Raw genomic sequence first — 23,192 nt, forward strand, 5'->3', positions numbered from 1 at the left:
TCAGGCCCACTGGTCACATGTAAATTCTTAAAAGACCGTGGAAGTGCTAGGCAGCATATGACTGCATTTAAACTTCTACCTCTCCCTGGATCCTGGAAAAGACTTCAGTAATGCATTCGTGGACCGAAAACTGGGGGAATCAACTGGGCCACATGAATACTCTGTTCCCACCCTACCATCTGCTCTTCCCTGATTTATATTTTCTTTCATTCGACATGATTATCTTCTGCTGGGCCGTGAAAGGCTGCCCCCTTTCTTTTTTTTTTTTTTTTTTAACTTTTTATTTTATATGGAGTATAGTTGATTAACAATGTTGTGTTAGTTTCAGGTATATAGCAAAGTGATTCAGTTATACATATACATGTATCTATTCTTTTTCAAATTCTTTTCCTATAGCACAGGGAATACTGCTCAATATTACGTAACAACCTAAAAGGCTGCCCCCTTTCTTAAACATCAGGTTCCTTGCCTTTCTGAATTCCTGTTTCTATATCCCATACCCTTTCCTGTTCTCCTTTCTCAAACCAAAACTCAAAACATAGCTCTCTTCTATCGCTAATCAGCTCTTGATATTAAAATGAGCAAATCCCTTTATGTCCTCACTGACATTTCCCGAATAGCTACACCTTCTTTTCATACAAACCACCAGGATCTCAGGAGGTGTGGGCTCTGAAAACCATTTCCCATGAAGCAGCTTGTAGAGTTAGATTACCGTGAGGTTAAAAAATGAAGAAAGTGGTATAGGAAGCAAAGAAATATATCTATGCGGTCCCACAGAGAGTCATTCCAGGGAGAGCCACAGTGGACATCTCTGGAGAAACAGAAAATAACCATCTACCTGACAGCCTCCAGAGAATAAACATGAGTCTCAAGGGAAGAGCTTGTTGTTTTAATGAAAGCTTAGTGCACAAAAAGAAAATCTTCACTGGTTTTTCGGGGGACTCATCTGTATACACTGAGAAACGTAACTATTTCCAACCAAGGGTACTCATGGTTTAAGGCCAGTGTGATAAATTGAATTTTTCTTTCATGGAGTCATCTTAAATATCATTGTTTTAGGATGCCTCTGAAAGCATGTTAACTCTTTCTGCATATACATAAAATATGTATGTGACCATGCAGAGAGGGAGTATTATACCTCCCCAAGGGTTTTGTGGGTTTCAGGACGCTTCAGATACCAGGCACTCAGCGGCAGACACGTTCACAGGCTACAGAAAGCCAGGCCTCCACTTCTCAGCTCAACACGTATAGTCCCCCTCCCTTTTATAACACGTCAGAAATTTCAAGATGTATTGTCTTCATATGATAACGGATAAATTCAAAATTCTGCATCAACTTGAAATATGCCATTTTAATGTATTTAAATATTTAATATTTATTTTAATATTATTTAATTTTTTTAATATTTAATATTATTAAGGTAATTTCAGTGTTAACATAGAGTAACTGCATAAGATAAAAGAAGCTCAGTACCGCAGACAGATTCACCACGGTTCATTTTTTTTAAAGTCAATCACTCAGTGAAAACCCTAAACATATAGATCTGTTACACATATACGAAATTAACCCGAAAATGTAAATATTAGAGCCTTCCTGTTGAAAGAACAAGATTAAGATCGTGAGCATTACTTGCATTCCCTGTTCCAAAACGTTTATTTGATGTGATTGACTAGCCCAAACACAGTCACGTTGAATATCAATATTAATAACAAAATGCCGTCTGAATCAAGCCAAGAAAGTCTAACACATGATGACAAAAGGGTGTCAGTGTGCCTCAGCCATCTGGTTGCCTCCTAATTCATTCAGTCTCCAACTGACTGTCCGTCAGGTTTTTAAACCCCTCTCATCTCTCTGCCCAACCTCTCTCTGCTGGCAGCTTTTCACTGACACAAGGGAAAACCAAGAAAGCAACCGAGAGAAGCTGGGAGGCAGAGGATATCTGACCCAGAGGCAGCGCACCAGAGAAAACAGAGACCCAGCCTCTGTGAAAACAAATACCTGCTGTGAGAACGCACAGCCTAGGGACTGAGGAGTCAGGAGGACCTGGGTGTAAAAATAGAGAGAGGGGTGTGGCAGAAATGCTAATTGTGTTTGCTGTGCCCCAAACATTGATTAAGTGCATGGCCTGCCATGAGCACTGTGAAGTGCAAAGATGTATGAGATACGATCCCTGTCCTGGAGAAATTTGTATTCTATTTTTGAAGCCAGGCCAAAAACACACACAGAGTTAGGTAACAGGAGAAATTAGAATACGACTGAGTGCCAAGAGAGACGTTAGGACAGATGCCACAGTTCAAAAGAGGCCAAGGAAAAGTATCTTTTAAAAGAAGGTACTTGACCTAGACCTAGAAAAATCGGTAAAACCTAGCTAAGTACAAAGACAGAGGAAGGACAGCCCCACAGAGAGCACGGCACAAGCGTCAGTGCCGAGGTGGGATTGAGAAAGGTCTGCAGAAAGACGAGGAATAAATAGTTCACTGTGACCAGAATAGTAAGTTTCCACTCGGTTTTTGTCTTGAATTTTGGAAAGCTTTGAATGCCACGTAGAAGAGCTGGGACTTTTTTATGAGTCCATTGAATGAATTTGAGAAGAAGAACATGATGATTTATATGTAAAAATGGGCTTTTAGAGATCAGTCTCCTTCTCCAAAGGAGAAGACTATTGACAATTTGGGATGACAGTTCTCAGATGCGTGGACGCATCCCTTTCCATTGCAGGATCTTTTCTCCTGGTCCCATCCATTAAATTTCAGGAATGTCCCCGCCTCACCAGTTACTATGACAACAAAAACAAAACAAAATAGCCCTGAGCATCTCCAAACACTCCTAGATGGTAATTCCACTCCAGTTAAGAATCGTATTTCACAGTCAAGTACACTGAAATATCACGAGCTCAAGTCACCCAGGCAATTCAGGACCAAAGTCCAGATTTCCCAACTCCCAGTCCAGTGTAAACTCATATTTTTAAAGAAGACAGTGACAGCCAAGAAGAGGCAGAATTGTGGCACAGAGAGATTTGAGAGAGAAAGGCCGTGAGAGGCCACTGCCCCAGACCGGGTAGGAGGTGATGAGGCCCTAAGCTGGGGTGACGAAGAGACAGCAAAACCTCAGGGGAGTCGAGGGCTGCGGAGGAGGGGTACCTGGGACTTGGGTTAGCAGATGGGAGTCCCAGCTGTGGCTTCTCCGCAGAGGTGCTGTGTGCCATTGCGCCTTCCTTCCCTTTCCGGGGCCTCAGTTTCCCCGTCTGCATCTGGAGACAAGGGGACTGGATGGCCACTAAAGCCCCTTCCAGCTCTGTGGTTCTTAGAGTCTGTGAGGCTTGACCCACAGTCCCAAAAACAGCTCACAGGTAAGATGAGCAGGAAAGCCAGGTGGGGAGGCTGGTAGGTGTCCCTTTAGGTAAGTTGATGATGAGTATGGAAACAGCAGGAGAGCCGATTAGAAATGACAGCTAAGCAGACGGAAATATGAGACTCAGGAATATCAGTGAACTGTTTCCATAATCTGCGATTTTTCTGTGTCACCTCTCATGGGCAATGGGGAACTCACTATAGATGTTTCTTAGACCTCAACTTTAGGAACCAGTTTTTTCTTCTGTTCACCTTTGTGAGCCATTTTTTGAGTGTTGCCCAGGGGTTGATCTTTTTTATCCATTGCATTTAAGGATGGAATTAAAATCAGTGTCTAGGGACTTCCCTGGAGGTCCAGTGGTTGGGACTCCGCGCTTCCACTGCAGGAGGCGTGGGCTCGATCCCTGGTCGGGGAACTAGGACCCCGACATGCCGTGCGGCGAGGCAAAAAACAAAATCAATTTCTATATTCAAGATCCTAAATGGTAAAAATTCCCCTCAAAACCCCAACAATAGGTTATTAATAGAGACACTGCTCAACATCTTTTGAATTAGCCGTTACCTCACCTGAAAATTGTTCAGGCCATTTCCTGAAAGCAGTTGTCAGGAATATTTGATTTTATGCATAAAAAGATCATTATTTGACACTTTAACATGCTTTTTTTTTTTTTTTTTTTTTTTTTTTTTTTTTTGCGGTACGCGGGCCTCTCACTGCTTGGCCTCTCCCGTTGCAGAGCACAGGTTCCGGACACGCAGGCTCAGCGGCCATGGCTCATGGGCCCAGCCGCTCCGCGGCATGTGGGATCCTCCCGGACCGGGGCACAAACCCGTGTCGCCTGCATCGGCAGGCGAACTCTCAACCACTGCGCCACCAGGGAAGCCCTAACATGCATTTTAATACAGTGGCACATCTGTGTGCAATATATTTAAGTACCAACAAAACAGGCTTGGTTTCTTCCATAGTGTCCAAATGGAATTGGACATAGATAAATGGAAGGGGCACATGGGGCCATAAATATTGGATCCCATCTCTCTATCAGTAAGGAAATCACGGAAGGTCAAATTTTGTCTTGTTTATACTGCAGTTTGCAGTATAAATTAACATTAATAAGGAAGGATAGCAGAACACATAATGTTAATTTCTTTCACCACCTTATCTTGGTCAGGTTAGAAAGTCATTAGTGATAGAAAATTTCTGGGAGGGTACACATAAAAATGCTTAACAGTAATTGCCTCAAGGAAAGGGCAGGAGTCTGGCAGGAAAGAAAATTGACTTTTCACTCTCAAAGCAGAAGTCACCGTGAGTCATTCTTTGCAGTGAGCTGTTCTTACGACAAAAGTGATTGCATCAGCTCTGATGACAGAGGCCATCATGCAGGAAGCTGCCCTTTGGGGAGGGTAGCTTTTGCACTGTGTTTTAAAATCGGTAGTTTCCCTCTTGATTCCATGTAACCTGTACTTGGTTACAGTTTGTTTGGAAATTTGTAAAATTCAGACACCTGTGACAATACACTTTTGAATTATAAACAGTGTATAATGAGCGGAGAAAATACAAGCACAGATGGAAAAGAAGTTAAAAGGCAGGTACAGTCCCCCATCTGGAGACAATTCCTGGTGAACATAGAAGTAAACAATTGAATCATACTGTCTATGGTTCTGTATCTTCCTTTACCATTATAGTACATTGTAGATAGTTTCTATGCCATTAAAATTCTGCTATACTTTATCATATGGATTTGCCATAATTTGACTCAAGCCTTTCTCTGGACATTCTGTTTATCACCCACTTTTCGCTATTATAAATATGTTGAAAAACTCAAACATAGATCTCTCTTTGCTTTCCAAACTTTGTTAATTCTCCATTTTTAGAGTACAGAAGGAATCGAGAGATGAACGTAAATTCATCCCTTGGGCTTTTCCCCTGAACTCGCTCTTTTTTATCATCAGGTCTCCAGTGTTTTCAAGAGAGCATTAGCTGATTATTAACCCAAATTCAGTCTAAAACCTACAATTTGCAATCACAGATTTTTTTAAAACCACCAATTTACATTTCCAAGTTGCAACACAGAAGAGAAGCTTGTTTACCAGTCACTGAAAACTATTTTCTGAGCATATCTATTTCGTGTTGTCTGGAGAGCTAAATGTTTGAAGTTTGTACATTTGCAATTATGATTAAAGCTATCTCAACATCAAAAGGGAAAGAAATCTTAAAAGTAGTCACATGGGGTTCTCTTCTCTCTGTCTCTCTCTCACCCTCTCACCCACACACACAGCCCTGCCTGAAAACCTCAGTGAGACAAAATGTCAAATTCTGGGGAATTCAGTGAGTCATATCATCTTGGTTTTAAATAGGAACGCCATTCTTCTAGGTATTTTCAGTAGTTAGGAAAGCAAGTGTTAGCATCATGTTTGCAGTGAGATCCAAATCGGTCACTCAGTTGATGTCAGACATCCCTCAGGATGGAGCATTGAGTACCACTTCTGGGCCACAAAGATCCTAGTACATACCAAGTTCTACGCAATCTTAGAATATTAGAGCCTTCCTTAGCCCTACCTGAATTGTCTCCATCCCTGTAAATTCCTGGCCCCTGGCTGGAGAAGCACGTTTCTATTCAGCCCTCCCGTTCTCAGCTTCTCTCCCCTGTAAGCCATCCAGTACCACTTCACAATCACCTCCTCTATTCTTGGCCGTCGTTTCCGTGGCCCGCGGACCCCAGAAACCCCACCGCTACCCTGTGTTGTTTCCTCCATCTCACTCGTGGCATATCCCTCAGCCTTCAAAGTAGCTGACCTTCCTGTGCTTCTGAAGTCTTTCAATCTGGCTTAGTTTTGCCAGTAAGTAGGTGACCTCAGAAGTAGGCACCAGTTTTCCCTAAGGCATATCTGCAACACCTGAATTCCCTATGACCCCCCCCCCCCCCAGGAAGAGAAGTGAGCCTCTTCCTGTTTCAAAGCCTTATTCATTTCCAGACAACTACTGACAATTAGCCACTTTTGCTCGGGGTGTGACTGCAGGCATCGCCCAGGTTCAGTGCACGGCCAAGTCTTCTTGAGTTCCGCTCTCAAATCTATCTGCTTCCCCAATTTCTCTCTGTAATTCATCACTTGGATAATCTTCAACTGAGGGTTTTTTGAGATTCCTGTCTTTACAGCATCAAAAAATATTTTAAACACACATTAAGGTGGACTGACACATTTCCCTTGAAGGAAAAGAGATATTTCAGTCCCGGAAAGCCTTTATGTATTTATTAATTCATGGAGAAGAAAGAAATATGAGACTCACTATTGCATGTAAGCCATCAGCAAACCTTTCTTTCATCACTTTGCATTCTAACCATATAACCAGAAAGTGCTGTTACAGAAGCGCTGGCGTCTAAATGTCGGTGGCTGGCTACACCCACTGAACAGAGCTCGGTGCTAATGGCATCAAAGTGAGAAGTCACCCAGAGTGGCACAAAATCTATTCCCTTGTCCCTCAAGTGAGCCATGGGCAAGGAGAAGGATCTGGAGAGGAAAAGGATGGATCTGTATCCCTACTAATTCCAGAAGAGCAGTTCAAAGACTGCCACATACAGATAGCAAACTGGTAGCACATCTCGTACGAAGGATATGATTCTTGTCTGTGTGAGACATGAAAGTAGGACCTAAAGGAAAACCAGCAATTACCATTTCTGTAATTAGGAAACCCTAAGTCATCTGCCCTAGTGTGTCATCTGCAATATCACATGTGGCCTAGTCTTAAGTGACCACTTTGAGACTGACCTGGACCTTTCTGGGGTTTGGAGCATAGGAGCTCATCACCTCTCGTGAATTCTGTGTGAGTGAATTCTGGTCTCAGAATTTTCTTTCCTTTTTCTGTCTGGATGTCTGAGCCCTTTATGAGTATCTCACAATGTCATCTTCAAAATTCTTAAATATTTTAAAGTCCGTTTTGGCTACTCTGCCGAATATCATAGAATGAGTCATAATTTACACCAAACCCAGTATATCTGGTGAATGTACTCCAACGTGGAAAATCTCCATTGTGGTGCCTTGGTTTAAATGGCTTACCCTGCAAGGGTCCTACAAGGAGGAAAATATGTATGGAAGCATGGTAGAAACTCATTGTCATGCTCTAGAACCTAGGGAATTTATATACATTTTAAGTCAAGCTAAATTAAAGTTAATCATCACAAGTATCAGTTTTAAGCTAAGCAAATTCCATATTCCATGAAGTTATGTCAAAAGGTCCAACCCAAACCAAGACATTGGATGCAGGCTAGTAGTATGGGGAAGTAAACAAAATTCTTTGCCGTCAGTCATCAGTAAGTATCCTGGTTCTCTCTCTTACACTTGAAAGTTTTGGAAAGACTTAATTTTCTCTGATCCTCAGATTCCCCATTTGTAAAGGGGAGTGAATAATGCTTATCTTGCTGAATTCTGTGAGGATATGAGATACTATGTGAAGTAGCCAGCACAGTGAACGAAAGAATAGGCACTAAACAAAGAAATGCCATTTGAGTGTAATAAACACTATTTAAGAAAACGAGCCCATTCCACATTCAGTTATGGAGTTCAGTGCTGCCTGTTAGAGATGAAGGTCATAAACCTACCTTACCAGTAATATTCATGTAGAATTTATTTACATCTCTTTAACGTATTTCTGATGAGAAATATTTCTTAGTCTATTCAGTGTATTAATGACCATTCTACTGAGTCATTTTTTTAAAACTTGCTTATTTTCCATCACTTTGAGGATTATAACTTCATTGCTTCTTTAATTGAGGTGATGTCAGGGCCTTTTTACCCCTCGTTTTGAAAAATTAGTTTCCAGAGCTCATCCGAAATGGCTGAGATTTCTAACGCTAACAATTTTATTTTGCAATTAGGCCTCAGAAGTCTCTAGAAACAGAGGAGCCTCTCTACTGGCTAGGCCAGGACACAGCCTAGTAGCTGCTATTCGAAGCCAACATCAACATGAGTCACTGCCACTGGGTATGTATCACGCTTTGTGAACCCCTGGATAGCTTTGTGTTTCTTATCGTGACTCCTTTAATATTCAGGGTTCTGTGTTTTGTTTTTCCTCTCGTATGGTATAGTCCACACCCCTATCCTTTGTTCCCATCCCCCCACTTGCCGCTTTTCCCTCTCCCTTCCTCCTCATTTTGTCCTTCTCTCTTCCCTTCCCTCTCTTCCCTCCCGTCTCTTCCAGACCGTCATTCCCCTCCCCCCGCCTTGTTTATTCCATTCAGTGATTTGTTAGCTGGGTCCCAGGAGAGCATAGTTTAAATGAGGTGACGGATTTTGTTGCTTTTAGGTGCACTTTTTACTTTAGACCTCTCTTCCCATGCATGTATGGGGATAAACTGGCACAGTCTCCATTCCTAACCTCAGCTACCTCTTTCCAAAACACATGCCACCTGTATCAAGGGAAATGAGGTGAGAGAGTCTAAATGGATTCGGATGTTTTCATTATCACCATTGGGAAATCAACGGATGGCCAAAGTCATAAGTGCCAAGTGCTCAGAAAAGGATTTCTTTGAACTCATAAAGAATCTTTTGCCGTGGCAAAATGGCAAGAGAACTCAGAAAGAACAGAGTAGTACTCCCTCCTGGAAGATCTATTTTCTTCTCCATCTGTTCACAAGGGGATGAGTTAACACCCAGTTAAGTTCCTAGAATATTAAAGATGATTAACTTAGATCTGCTTCACTTTGGGTTTGATCTTTTAAAAATACTCATACCATTATGTCACAGAAAAAACCCTCAAGAGCTTACATTTTTTGATGAGTTTGCTCCCTGCTTTTTCAATTCCTCCATTAAATCCTGGTATCTAGTTGCCATTTTCCAATCATGAGCAAAATTATCTCTGGGCTGAAGACTCAACCACAACTTGTGCTTTTGTCTGTTTCAGCATATAATGACAAGATTGTGGCATTTCTTCGCCAGCCAAACATTTTTGAAATGCTGCAAGAGCGTCAGCCAAGTTTGGCGAGAAACCACACACTCAGGTAGGGGCCTGTCTACCACCCTCTACCTACAGGTCTCTCCTGCTGGTTTTCCAGGTGGGGCAGCCTCTGTGGAGAGAGGGCAGACACTTAAGATGTGTTTTATTCATGCATTTAAATTATAACCTGAATATTTAAAATGAAGGATCCAGGGGTTTCTAATGTTCTCTAAAGTGTTGCAGTCAGAGATAGTTATCATGCCAGGTTACCTATTATTCTTACGATGCTAAAATGATTTCCATTGATTTGGAGAGAAGCATGGAAAGGGAGCAAAATAGTTTTCATCAAAAAATTATTTATGTAAAGCACCATATAAATTATTTTTGTTTTAAGAATATAATTGTCTGATGTTGCACCAGATATTAGATGACGATATTCAAAAATAAACCAGCGAACAAAAAGTATCACATGTGTTCTAACACCTTAAATCCTAATGTCCATTACGGTCATTTCTGAATGAGTGTCTCTGAAACTCTGAATCACTTTATTTGGAAGGAAAAGCCACCCAAAGTGATGAAAAGAGAAAATATCCTCTGAACTTAAATCCCACTTTCTCACCAAGATATTCAAGCATATCTCTCCTTCAGTTTACTACCCAGCATTTCAAAAGCTGGAGATGAACAGTGGTTCAGTGTGTGCACTCAGAGTTTGAATACTCGCTCCAGCCCTTAGGGACCAGGGATGGGGGCATGTCATTTAATCCTCTACCCTCAGCCTCCTCAATCATTGAGACAGGGTCACAATGTGGGCACCATTAAGATGCTTCACTGGGTTTGTGTATAAAGGACCAGGCAAGGTGGGCAGGGATGCAGCCAGTGACTGCACCTAACTCCTCACCTCCCATCTGGTGGTCTTTTGAATGTGGCTGACAACTGTAATCCTCTACTTTGACCTCCTCGATGAGTCACCAACACCTAAAAATAACCTCTTTGCTAGTCATGCCAGGATGGATCACTCACTGTTCTTTTCCCCTCCATCACCACCCCCATTGACACTTCTTTTCCCTGTGGTCTTACTCTGCGCAAATTAGAACCTGCATCCTCCCAAATGCCCATCATCTCAATTCCGCCCTCTTTCTTCAGCTTCACATCTAAACATTTATCTCCTCACTTGCTTCCAGCCCTTCTTTTCTCTTCTCCCTGCCATGGCCTAGGTTTGGATTCTCATCATCTCTCTCCCGGACTTGGCAGGGATCTCTTAAGAAGATACTCCCTATCGCTCTACTACAAACAGCATTACCTCCTTATAACCCGTGTCACCCACACCCTTGAAAAAAGCTTCCCGTGGAGTATCCTCAGGGCTGGCCGCCGCAGTGGCTCTCAGACTGTCTTTCGGGGGACCTCAGAGCAGCTAAGGACCCTCTCTGGAATTTAGTCCTTGAGGAAGTACACCACACAATAGCAGGAGGAAGGCAGAGATGGGCATGTGATACTAACCTCATTGTGAGTGAGGGGGCCGGCTGGCATCCTGTCCCAGACCCGGCCGCTGGCCCTCACCCCCGCAGGGCCTCTGGTCAGCCCTGCCTTTCTTCTAATCCCTGCTCTGCCCACCCTAGCCAGTCCACTGAGCAGTTTAGGCCAGATTTGTGACTCAGGGACTCTTGCCCACCTCCTGAGGTTTTGAGGCCACATGAAAGAGGCTATTTAAGTAGATCTACTGCAGGTTTTCCTGCCTACCCATTAGTATAAGACCTTAGTTTCATGGAGGGGGAGGGAGGTGGAATCTGAGCATACTTTGAGAACTTGTGAAAAATGCACCAACTAATAAAACTGGCTTATTTACATGGGGTTTTTGGGGCGGGGGAGGAATTCTTTGTTCAGTTCCTTATGAAACTACGAGCTCCCTCTCCAAAAAGGAACTGGTTTCGATGGAACCTTTCTTACATCAGAGCTCGTGCTAAAGAAAGATGGAAACCCTCTCGTAAGACTGGAATTCTTTGCCATTGAAGAACTAGATGAACTATATTGAGTCACTTCTACAGCTTTTCTCTCCAGGATTTCAAAATTCATTGACAAATACTTTCAATTTCATTACTCAATACCAACAAAATAATGCCCCCACACAAAAACTTCCCATGGTTCCTGTTAGGTATGTGATAAAGTCAAGATTTCTAAGCACAATTGCCATAGTCTCCTAAGACTGGCTCTAATCTAACTCTCCACCATCCTGTGCTTGTATTTACGTCCTTCTGGTGTCTTCCACCTCCGTCAAACAGCCTGTGCCCTCTCCTACCCACACCCTTCCTGGAGTGGCTTCTCTCTTAAAGGCATTTCAACCCATTTTAAAGGCTCAAGTCAAACGCAAAGTCTCGGTGATCTAGGCAGACTTCAGTAGTTCTTTTGCTTTGATTTAATAGCATTTGGTTTTGTACCTCTAAGATATTTTTCCATTATCCCTCGTATTCTACCATGTACTAATGTCTTCCTACGACACTGGAAGTGTCTTAGGGCAGGGTCTATATCTTCTTAGTCTTTGAACCACTCTTGCCTCAGAGCCTGGTTCCTCTACTTCGAAGATAGGAAACACTGATTACTTTTTGAGTGAACAAAAGGACTTCAGCTTGACTGATCATCACTTCCACTTGTGTTCACCTCTGCCCAAGTTTTATTACTGTGTCACGGAAGGCAGGGCCATCCTCGGTCCATTCGTGGGCTGCTCTCTGGCTCACGGTACATAATAATTTAAGGGAATTTCCAAGGGATTTTCAGAGGTGTTGTACTATCTGAAAACTTTCTGACACATCACTGCTCTTGAACATTTCTACGTTACAGATTCTACCACTAAATAAGGAGTTCACTGCTTACTTTTGGGAGAAATGTGAGCTCCCCAAAGGCCCTAGAGTCCTGTTTAAATCATTTTTAAAGTAATCAAATTAATCCCCTGTGTAGAAGAGTGGAATGTGTTTCTGAAGGGAAGTAAACAATTTCAGCACTGTTGTGTAGTATCACGTTATAACAGAATCTAAGAAACCTCTGGCGGGCGGGGGGGCGGGGGGGTTGCAGTGTGGAATTGTACAATTATGATTTTCCAGATGTGGGTGACTTGGAATTAGGGAATATTGGAACTGGAAAAATATTGGAAATTAATGTAGAAACTAATAACCTTTTTAAGGTTAAGGACTCCTTTGAGAGTCTGATGAAAGCTCTTATAGACTCTCCTCCATATACGAACAGAAATCTTTGCATATAATTTCAAAGAGTTAATGGATCCTAAAGGACCTGTAGACCCCAGGTTGAAAACCCAAAGAGCTCATCAAAACCAGAAAGCCCACAGTGACATCAGAAACTGACGTAAGAGGTCATGGAATCCAAAAGGCAGAACAAGAGCAAGAGTTTGCTCTTCAGGGTGTCAGGTTTAAGAATCCAAAAAACAGGGCACTGGGCCTATGACTAGGCCTCTGCCTGCGCCTAGATGTGGTGTGAGGGTGAGTCAGCTTGACTTTAAAGATCCAGTAGTTGAAAGGAAAACCTCCTCTCCCCATGACTCTGCCCAGAGGAAGAACTAACTTACTGCTTCCTCTGTGGTTCCCACATGGGGACCATGACCCCATGGTCACTGCTATTCTCCAGGAGCCATGGATCCACTGTCTTGGGTTTGCAAAGCCAGTCGTTGGGTTAGAGGGTGGAGGATGAGTTCTCAGAAAACTGTGTTCAGCAGAAGTAACGAAGCATAAGGAAACCGCATGGGGAGAGGGAAGACGGAGGCATAAAACCCAGGGGTTAATGACATCTGTTAAGTTTCAGGGTCATGGTATCCGTCCTCATTCATTCTGTCTTTCCTTCAACTAGTGCTTTTATTGAGCGGCTATTCTGAATCAGGATTGTGCGAGGGCTGTGTACCCAGTATCTAAGCCAAACAGACATCGGTCCTTCTCTCATGGGACTTACTGTCTATTGGGGAAGACGGATGATAGACAAGTGTGACTTTTTTTTAAAGCCAAATATAGAGCTATAGATTGTATTATGGGCCATGAAGGACATGATCAGAATTGAGTGATAGTGATGGAAGGATGGCAAGGATTTCCTTGTGGATATTGAGTTTTAAGGTCTTTGAGGCCACAGATAAAGATGCCAGGATGTCAAGGAGGCAGGTGGCTCTACTGACCTGAGCTCTACACTGGAGTTTTCCTGATGGGATGCGTGTAGGAGAGGCGGTTGGCATTCTCACCCTCAGAGATCTCCCCCAGGTCTCAGTGCCTTTGGTCTGGACCCAGGGACATTTGGAGGCCCCTCAGAACACTAGGTCTGCATGAGATTTTCACATACATGACAGAGGGTGTAATGTCCCGTGAAGAACAACCAAAGCTCTCAGAAAACTCTGCTTGGCTTTCTGATACGTGTATGTGGTCTGAGTAGGTAGGGTGATGATAGAACCACTATAGAGGGTGCCACTTCCCGTGGCTGGGAAGGGTGCTCTTCTGCCCTCATGGACTTGACTCTCTTTGGACTTTGTTTCCCCAGGAACCCAGGGAATAAAGAGTGACCCCCTAGAATGTTCTCCCCCTTTTTCCCCAGGCAGGGAGACCAGGGGCTTGCCCAGATGTGGGTCCCTTGGGGCAGCAGGGTGACCTGCCCCAGGGACATTGCCACTGGGGGAACACATCAATTTGAGAGTCCCTCGTGGGGCTGCAGTTGGTAAACCAGAGGAACAGGGTCCACGAGAATCCTCCAAACAAGAGGGCTGTGAGATGCTGTCAGGATTGCAGGACAGTGCTCAGGCACACGGAGTCAAGGGCACAGGGATGTGGAGGGAGAAGCAGCTGGTGGAGGAGGCTTGATGCTTGTACCCTTGGCCAGGCTTCCACCTCCTCCCTGAAAAATGATGTGTGGACAGGTCTGCTCCAGTTTCCAAGTCCCTGGTCAGAGGAGCCACTATGATCACCCACAGGTTTTGGAGATGGCATTTACTGCAGCAGTACTCTACCCATAACTTCAGGTTGGACCACAGTGCATCTCTGTTTACTCCCATTTTGTGTATCTTTGTAGAAGCCAAAAAGTTTCTCTTGTCTTATTAAAAATACCCACACCAAAATGTCAAGTTCATTATATTTTTACCTGAAAATATGCAAGTTATGATGAAGATTTGGATTCACATTACTATCATCAGAGAGAGAAAAAAGTTGTATCTATAGTATTTTTATTAATAGATTTATTTTTAATCTTTCATTAGAGGAAACTGATTAAACGGTATACTAGACCACTCTTTATTAATTTCTTACAAGTACATGTGACTCTAAAATCATCTCAAAAATTTAAACAAAAAAAGAAAAAAAGTGAAATATTTTTAAAAAATCAATCCTTAAGTCTTCTCAGATTTCTGCTGCATCTCTTCAAGAAAAGGGAAAAACTTTTAACTTCTTTGAAGCATACCTATAAGGGAATGATTCTTGGCCATAGTGTTTGTAATCTTTGAATATCTGAATGTCAGAGAAGCACATTACAAAGTTCATTTGATCAAAAGAAACGCTATTTATCCATAGACTTACTGGAATCATTTTGCCAGGTTGGAGTTGGAGGTTGTGAAAAAGAATGCATGAGTTGTAATTAAACAGAGAGAAATTGATGCCTATACTCAGATTGACCTGGAAGACTCTCTTGTATTCTGGGGCCAGACCCTCTCTGGACTGAGTGTGGAGTTAATTCATTTTCCATCAGGCATAAGGTTTCTCAGGAGACACCTCGTCACTCTTTCTTCCCATGGCTTCCAAGATGCCGTGAACCCACAACATTCCACCCCAGCTCCACTCCCAACTGTGTGGCTCTCTGAGGACCTACCTGTGTTGTGCTCCTTGGCTTCTGTCCCCGTGTGAGTCTGAGGAAAGGTGATCCCTTGGAGAGCATCATGGGAACCTTCAATATGAACTTAAATACCTCGAAATACTCTGGACATTAGAACATCACTGTTCAGCCCTATTGGAAGAGAAAGGGGGATCAGAATGGGTTTCGTTCCTTAACTTATGCATCGGTGTGTAATTCTTATTTTCCTTCCCACATTATTCTAGGGAGAAAATCCATTACATTCGGACCGAGGGTAATCATGGGCTTGAAAAGTTGTCCTGTGATGCAGATCTGGTCATTTTGCTGAGGTAAGGGGCTGAGCCTGAAACAGTTCTGGAAAAGCAACTGGAAAAGCTGCTCTGGGCAGTTCTCCAGGACAGCCCAGACTGAAACACACGTTGCTTGTTCTAGAATATTCTAGTGGCTGCAACTGAAGTAGGGCTCCCACCCTTATACCTGCTATTCACCTCTTTCTCTACATGTAAGACTGGGGTATCAAGAGCTACATATGGTACTTGATGGAGACCTTGTTGTAGGATTAATTAGGGTTTAAAATGACAGGGAGAGTTTGCATGCCGGGATGTGCCCATCTAAGTGAATCTAAGTGCTTTTGTTGTCTCGTGAGAATTGTAACCACTCTTACACCAATTTGTGAACATGCTCTCATGGACAGAGAACCAACTTTAAATTTTTTTTTTTACTTTGCAGTCTCTTTGAAGAAGAGATTATGTCCTATGTCCCCCTGCAGGCTGCCTTCCACCCTGGGTACAGCTTCTCTCCCCGCTGTTCACCCTGCTCGTCACCTCAGAACTCCCCAGGTAACGTGAGGGTCTGGCATTCTGTCTCCTGCAAGTGGCCACCTGTGTTTCCACCTGATGAAGGTGCCCTCTCTCCCTTAGTCCCCTCTCAATTTTCTGATCATCTGCACACTAAGTTGGGTGTTGACACAGTGCCACCTGTTTCGGTAATGACCCCAAGCTATTATGTGTTTTGCATTTTTTAATGATTTGGAAACATTTTTCACTAAACCAATATTTCATGACATGAAAATTATGTGAAATTCATGTTTTGATGTCTATCAATAAAATGTTATTGGAACCCAGCCGCACCCATTTATCTATATATTTTGTGTCAACGTTCATGCTACAACAGCAGAGCGACAGAGACCGTATGGCCCCCAAAACCTAAAATATTTACTATCTGGCCCTTTACAGAAAAAGTCTGCAGACCCCTGCTCTAAATCGCTGTTTTGTTCTAAAACACACTCTCTGAGCATTTAAAAGGGAAGAGCCCTTTCTGGAACATTCTGCCTCATGAATCAGAATGTTATTAGATACCAATTTGAGTAACTTTCTATTAAGTCATAAAGGAGTCACTAGGTTACATGCTTACTAGGGACCACCATTGTGCCCCCGTGAAGGTGCCAAAGAAGTTTGTAACATGATGTGAAATTGTTTCCCTAGAGTTTCCTTTGTGTATTAGAATGAACTTAGAATTAGAACTCATGATATTTTTTGTGGGTATTTTCCATTCCAAATGAGGAAATATCTATTGAACCGTTTAGCGGAAAAAGAAGCCAGTATTTCCTGGGTTCGTCAAGATAATTAGCTTTAGTCAAATCCGTACTCCCACATGGGATCCAGATACTGAAGAGTTTTTCCCCATTGTCTTGGTTTACAAGATCACATTGTCATGGGTGTTGGTGTAGTTGAAAAATCTAGTAACTTCTTATCTTATGACCTCCAGAGTTAGAGTTCAAACTTGGCTTTTGAAGCCGGGGGGAAATGGAGAAGAAAAACAGAATTTAGCAATATGCTGTGTCCCGCAGAAGGGATGTCTCATTCAGCTAGTGTCACTCAATACTGCCCTAGGTCTCTAAAACTAGAATATCTTTTCATTTGTTCAGAATGACCCCCGTCATGTTGTTCAGGACTATCTCTTAGAGATAGTTTCGCTAATTCCTAAAATCTGTTTTTAAGTCAGTATCTCCTTGTTAGGGCTTCCTCCAAACAAGTGTATCAGTAGCATTGCTGAGGAAATGTCCCACGTGTGCTGCGTCTGACGTACAGCATAGCTGAGATGACACGGCTTGGGAAAAGGAGGACCCGGAGCTTTGTCAGAGCCAGCATCAGGACAATCAGTTGTCTCCAGTGTGCACAGGATGACTTCCTTCTGGGGGACAGAGCCCTCCATCTGGGGGACCTGTCGGTCTGCATGATGATCTGCCATCTTGTTGTAGAGATGGTCCCAGCCTGATAATGTGTCTACATCTTGGTCCAAACCTTTGGCAGTAGAGTGTCTACGTACCTTTGGTAGAGTATCATTACACGGGGGAGATATCATACTGCAAATAGAAAAAATAAGGGAGTATAAAGAGTTACTTGCTAACTGCGGATTATTTGGGTAAGTTTTATAAAAGGAATCAACCTTCCTGATGCAGGCGTTACTGACACCATGAACGCAAAGAATCATCCAATTCATGTTGTCAAAGTGCATAATTCTTTACTCTCCTAGCTTTGACCTTGGGGTCCTAGACTATGTAAGCCAGGCATTTTGAGGTTAAACTTTACAATTCCCATTTTTCCAGACCTTTATGACATTTACCTGGGGCAACATAGTGACTCATACATGCCAAAGCACTTTGTAAAGCTTAAATTATTAGAAAAATGCATCGTAGGGACCATGGGTCATAGTGGTAGTACCAGCAGTAATGAAAGTTGTATTATAAAATATACTGTAATCTGATGGCAGAAAACTATACTTGCACCTACAGACTTGTGTTCTAGTTCTACCTATGTCCTGAAACGTAGTATTTCAGCAGAGACTCTTTCTTTTTCAAGTGGTGGCTGCTTGTTCCCCCCACACCTCAGATGCTGCAGGACTCGCTGGTGAGACTGGTGCCGCTGGTGCCCCGTGTGCCTCCTTGCTAACACAGATCAGCCGTGTCTCTGCCCCTAGTTGCTGTCATCCACCGACCTTCTTCTCATTCTTAAAGACTGTGGCACCCGTCTCACAGTCTCCCTCTCCTCCCCAAGTCCTTCCACCATCCTGGATGACATCAGCATCCACAGGGCACCCGTGCAGTTCCTTGGCCTCCCAGTTTCTGGGCTTCCTTGTCTGCCCTGCCCTCCTCCTCCTCAACCACTGGTCCCACAATCCCCTTCCTGTCTTGTTGTCATCTCTGACGTCACTGACTCAAGCATCCTACTCCCATCCAACGTGCTTATTCAGCTGCTCTCCCCGATACCACCCTGTGCCCTCATCAGGACCTCCAGTTCACGGACGCCTCTCCTTTCTAACTGCCTCTCCCTCCTCCAGCATAGGATCCCTGGTTCATCATTTCTTGACAATGCCCTGAGCTCCCCGATCCTCTGCATTTCATTTACAGAGTTCCACTCGTAGGTCACCTTAATATCTGCTTCCCCTACATCTGTAGTCAGGCATTCTTGGGCAAATTCACCTGACAAGGCAGATTATCAATTATAAATTAGTCATCTCTCCACCTCACATGGACCATAAACACCCAAAAGAAAATTCAACCACATTTCACTGGTAAACGTATGCTCTTCTCTACTGCTATTTCAAACGTTGCCGCTCCTCTCAAACTTCCAACCCCTGGGTCTCTCCTAGCAAATGATGTGCCTTCTTCCTTCACTGAGAAAATTGAAGCCCTTAGACAGAAACTGTCTCAAAGGCCTGCTGCCCATCTTACAAGCCTACCAATGCTGCCACCTCCCTCTCCTCCTTCACACCTGTGCATTAGAGAGGGCGTCTTCACTAAGGTCGCGGCAAGCTCTGGGTACCCAGTCCTATGGGTAATTCTCAGCCCTCCTCCTGACTTTTCAGCCACATTTAACACTACTGATGGCTCCTCCCCTTAAGTCACCTCTTCAGTTGGCTTCTGGGACACAAGCTGTGGGCATTTCATCTACGTCTTTGGCCACCTTTGCGGACTCATCCTTCCCTTCCAACCATCCTCAAGACTCTGTGCCAGGTTTTTTTCTCCTCTCTCTCAAGCTGTGTCTTTTTCCAATCAAGCATTCAAACGTACTGCCGTCAAAGACCAAGCTCGTGATCTCACCCATCTGTGCTTCTTCCATTTGTCCCCATCTCAGTGAATGTCACCACAGGCCATTCCATTATGATGTCTGAAACCCACCTGGGCCTCACTACCAATATCCAGTTCATTGCCTCCTAAACACATCTCCAATCTATCTTCTTCTTCTTCTTTTTTTTTTTTTTTTGATGTAGTCCCATTTCTCATCTCCACTGACACCACCCTAGTGCAATGCAGACTGTCTAAATCCACTCTGGGCCTCTCCGGTGTTTTCTCTCTACTGCAGAAAGACAAAGGTTTTCATGACTCAAGACACATCACGTTGGTCCCCACACAACGGCTTTCCTGTTGTGCTTAACATTAAACAAAATTGCTTAATACAGTGTACCTTATCCTGTTTGATCTGTCTCCCGCCCACCTCTCAAGCCTTGTTTTGCATCACTCTGGTCCTCACACCCTATGCTCCAGATAGACTGGAGCACCATTTTCCATCCTGCCACGGTACCTTTGCCTGTGCTGGTCCTCTACCTAGATTGCTCTTCCCCCAGCTCATCTCTTCTCTTAAGTTAAGTGGAAGCCCTTCCTAACTCACTCAATCTAATTCATGCCTACTTATCCTTCAGCTATTCCCCAGGGAAGCCTTCCTGAACTTGGCCAGAGTATTCTGTGACCTCAAAGAACTAAGTTCCTTTCCTTCATGGGTAGGAATCATCTCAACTAATAATAATAATCTCATTTCTGTGAGTTTGATTGTATCAGTTTTATCTAGATTATAAATTCAGTACCTGGAATATAAACTAATGAATAGGTATTGAAGGGGCAAACCACGATCATAGCCATCTGCGAAACTTAGAGAAGAATGTTATTTTTTCCATTCCTTTTTTCATTAAAAGGTACATAAAGATAATAAAGCATCTACAAAGCACTCTCAGTGATACAAAAACTCTCTTCTGTAAAGAGTAAGGAATTATTATTAATAATTGTTATTAATTTTGCTTTTACAGTGCAAGGTAATCTGATATAAACTCCTGCATGCGCTGGGGCCTAAGGGACATGTATATTTATTTTAGCGTCAATATAGTTAGAGAAGTACAAAGTACACATATATTACAACTTGAAATGGAGTGGAAGACATAAATATCTACTGTCCTCAGAATTCAGTTTTCTCTTTATTATATTATACCTGTTTATTATAAAAGTAACTGAGGGAGTGACAGAAATGAAGGGAAATGTCTTGGAGAAGTAAAACACGAAGATGCAGGACTGTGCCTCTGGTTGGCCCTTTCTCCTCCGTTGCCCTGCATATTTGTTCTTCAGTAAACGATGATGACCTTCAGCCTGTGTGCTTCTCTCTGCAGGTTTACAGAGAGCCAGTGCAAGAGCCCCTTCACCCTACAGGAGAGACTTTGAGGCCAAGCTCCGCAATTTCTACCGAAAACTGGAAGCCAAAGGATTTGGTCAGGGTCCAGGGAAAATTAAGTGAGTGCTCCAGTGCTTGGCACTGAACTCAGATGGTAGATGTTTCTATCCTTTTCTCCCCTATAACTTGGTATTATGTGTTTGGAGATTGGATGCCATGGTGTAGTATCAGTCATCTTCATAGAAGGGAGGAAAGAAAAAGTTAGGAAGTTGGAAAGAAAGAAGGAAGGAAGTTAAGAAATTGGAAGGGAGGCAGGAAGAGAAGAGAAGGGAAGGAGAGGGAGAAAGAAAAGTAGATTTCAAACAAAACCATGTATAAAATCAATGGTAGACCTTTACAGAAAACAAGGTATCTTGAACTAAATTAAAAAATCGTATGTTTCCCTTTACACATTCTTGGGACAAATTTACCTACTCGTTAGTCAAATAGCTTTGATCTTCGGATCTAAGTAAAGAGTTGTGGTCTTTTCCACTTTGGGTTTATTATTTTCATCTTGAAAAGCCAAACCCAAACTCAGGAATCCAATTTAAGAGATTCTTTTTGGAATTGATCAAAAAGAATCCTAGGGCTTCCCTGGTGGCGCAGTGGTTGAGAGTCCGCCTGCCGATGCAGGAGACACGGGTTCGTGCCCCGGTCCGGGAAGATCCCACATGCCGCAGAGTGGCTAGGCCTGTGAGCCACGGTCGCTGAGCCAGCGCGTCCGGAGCCTGTGCTCCGCGACGGGAGAGGCCACAACAGTGAGAGGCCTGCGTACCACAAAAAAATAAAAATAAATAAAAAACAAGAATCCTAAAGGTAGTCCAACATGATGGAATGTGTCCCATTATGAAAGTGCATGTTGTCCTTGTGTTTTCATGGTTTTGAAAAGAGTGTCAACATAAGGCCATAGCTGAACTGACGGAATCTATACCTTGTTGGAGAGGCTGGGCCATGAGACCATCAGCCTGGGTCCCCACAGCTCGCCTAGAACACTCCCTAACATCGGAGCCCGAGCACCCGCTCACCACCCACATGACTTCTTCTCCTTTCCAGGCTCATCATTCGGCGAGACCACCTGTTGGAGGGAACCTTCAATCAGGTTATGGCCTATTCCCGGAAGGAGCTCCAGCGAAACAAGCTCTACATCACCTTTGTTGGAGAGGAGGGGTGAGGCACCAGCACTTTTATGGAGACACCTTAGTGTGGGTAGACCAGAGACCCCAGATCCTGGGTGATTCTTCTCAAGAAGGAGCAGGATGTCTCTAAGCCTTTGCCCCAAGGTGATTCTGATCATGTCCTCCCAGGAGGCCTTTCTCTCCAGGTGTTGCCAATCTTTAGGTTTCATGTTCTCTAAAAGCCTAAGCTGATTGGCATGTTCTAGAGTCTGAGGTCACATGGTCAAAGTATAAGCCAAAAAAGACAGACCTAAACTACTGCATCTTTACTTTCTCATGTGGGTACCCTTCTGAGTTTCTGATCAAAGAACTCTTCCCCCAAGAGCGCACGTATATAACTACATACCGAATTTTTCATATAATTTCAGTGATTTCTTGGCAAGCCATCTCCACCGTGGAGGGCAAGCCCACCCAGGAGGGCACAGCAGAATGGATTTGAAAGTGTTTTCAATTTATACACATGCACACATGCACCATCACAGGAAATTCTTTTGTACCTCCCACAATGAAGTCCCGGTTTTGAATGGGCCAGTTGTGTGTTTTATCCAAAAGGTATGATATGATTGAGGACAGAGGTTAAGGAACACTGCCATAGCATTGGTGCATGGCCATCTAGTAAGGACATCACCCCCAAACCAATCACTGCATTCTCATTTTCTACAGCAAATTATACTCCCCTTGGGATCCACTGTAAAGAGCAGAGGCTGCTCTCTGCTTTCCTAGCACTGACTCTGAAAGGGCAAGCCAGCCCCTGCATAGGGACAGGTCCTCCGCCTCTCGCACGTAATGAGCTTCCCGGGCCTCTGCTTCCTTTGCAGCCTGGACTACAGTGGTCCTTCGCGAGAGTTCTTCTTCCTTTTGTCTCAGGAGCTCTTCAACCCTTACTATGGACTCTTCGAGTACTCCGCCAATGACACCTACACCGTGCAGATCAGCCCCATGTCTGCGTTTGTAGAAAACCATCTTGAATGGTAAGAGCTGGAATTTTTACTTTCTCGTGTTGGAAAGTTCTGGTCTTCCTTAGTCAGAAGACAGTGGTGTTTCTTGAGGGCCACTGTGTTTGGAGCAGCGGCCCGATATCATGAGGGCTGATGGGAGTGAATAACAAGGCACTAGAGCGAAGGTTCTCTGCCAGTCTTCACTCAGAATACAAAATAAATTACTAAAGACATACAAATTTCCTATCAACTGCAAATTGATATAAGATACTGTCATTGCCTTCTGAGGAGATGCGAAGGTAAGTAGACATAGGTTCCGAATGTTGATAATTCTACTAAAATCCTAAGAGTCCCCTGCAGAGGCCTCTTGAAGTTATTTGTAGGAAATTCTCTGATTTGGACCAATGGCTTTCACACTGTGGCCATCAGCTTCTGCATCTTGCTGTAAAATAAGTCTGTTGGGTCAGATGATCTCTCAGCATCCTTCTGACTTGAAAATCCAATATCTC

General features: G+C 43.5%; 1 protein-coding gene across 3 annotated transcripts in view; it reads left to right on the plus strand.

Annotated features, from left to right (window-relative positions):
* HECW1 (HECT, C2 and WW domain containing E3 ubiquitin protein ligase 1) overlaps window positions 1-23,192 on the plus strand; it is a gene marked incomplete at both ends in the record, with an annotated part of 479,237 nt that overhangs the window by 400,421 nt on the left and 55,624 nt on the right. For all 3 annotated transcript variants that reach the window (XM_082661880.1, XM_082661879.1, XM_082661881.1), the window contains 7 exons: window positions 8,219-8,324; window positions 9,244-9,340; window positions 15,339-15,422; window positions 15,823-15,932; window positions 20,530-20,650; window positions 21,624-21,737; window positions 22,564-22,716. In XM_082661880.1, coding sequence (XP_082518006.1) covers window positions 8,219-8,324; window positions 9,244-9,340; window positions 15,339-15,422; window positions 15,823-15,932; window positions 20,530-20,650; window positions 21,624-21,737; window positions 22,564-22,716 — 785 coding nt within the window. The remainder of the gene's footprint in view (window positions 1-8,218; window positions 8,325-9,243; window positions 9,341-15,338; window positions 15,423-15,822; window positions 15,933-20,529; window positions 20,651-21,623; window positions 21,738-22,563; window positions 22,717-23,192) is intronic.

Source organism: Grampus griseus, assembly GCF_964374135.1.
Source record: "Grampus griseus genome assembly, chromosome: 9".
In the NCBI taxonomy this organism is placed as follows: domain Eukaryota; kingdom Metazoa; phylum Chordata; class Mammalia; order Artiodactyla; family Delphinidae; genus Grampus; species Grampus griseus.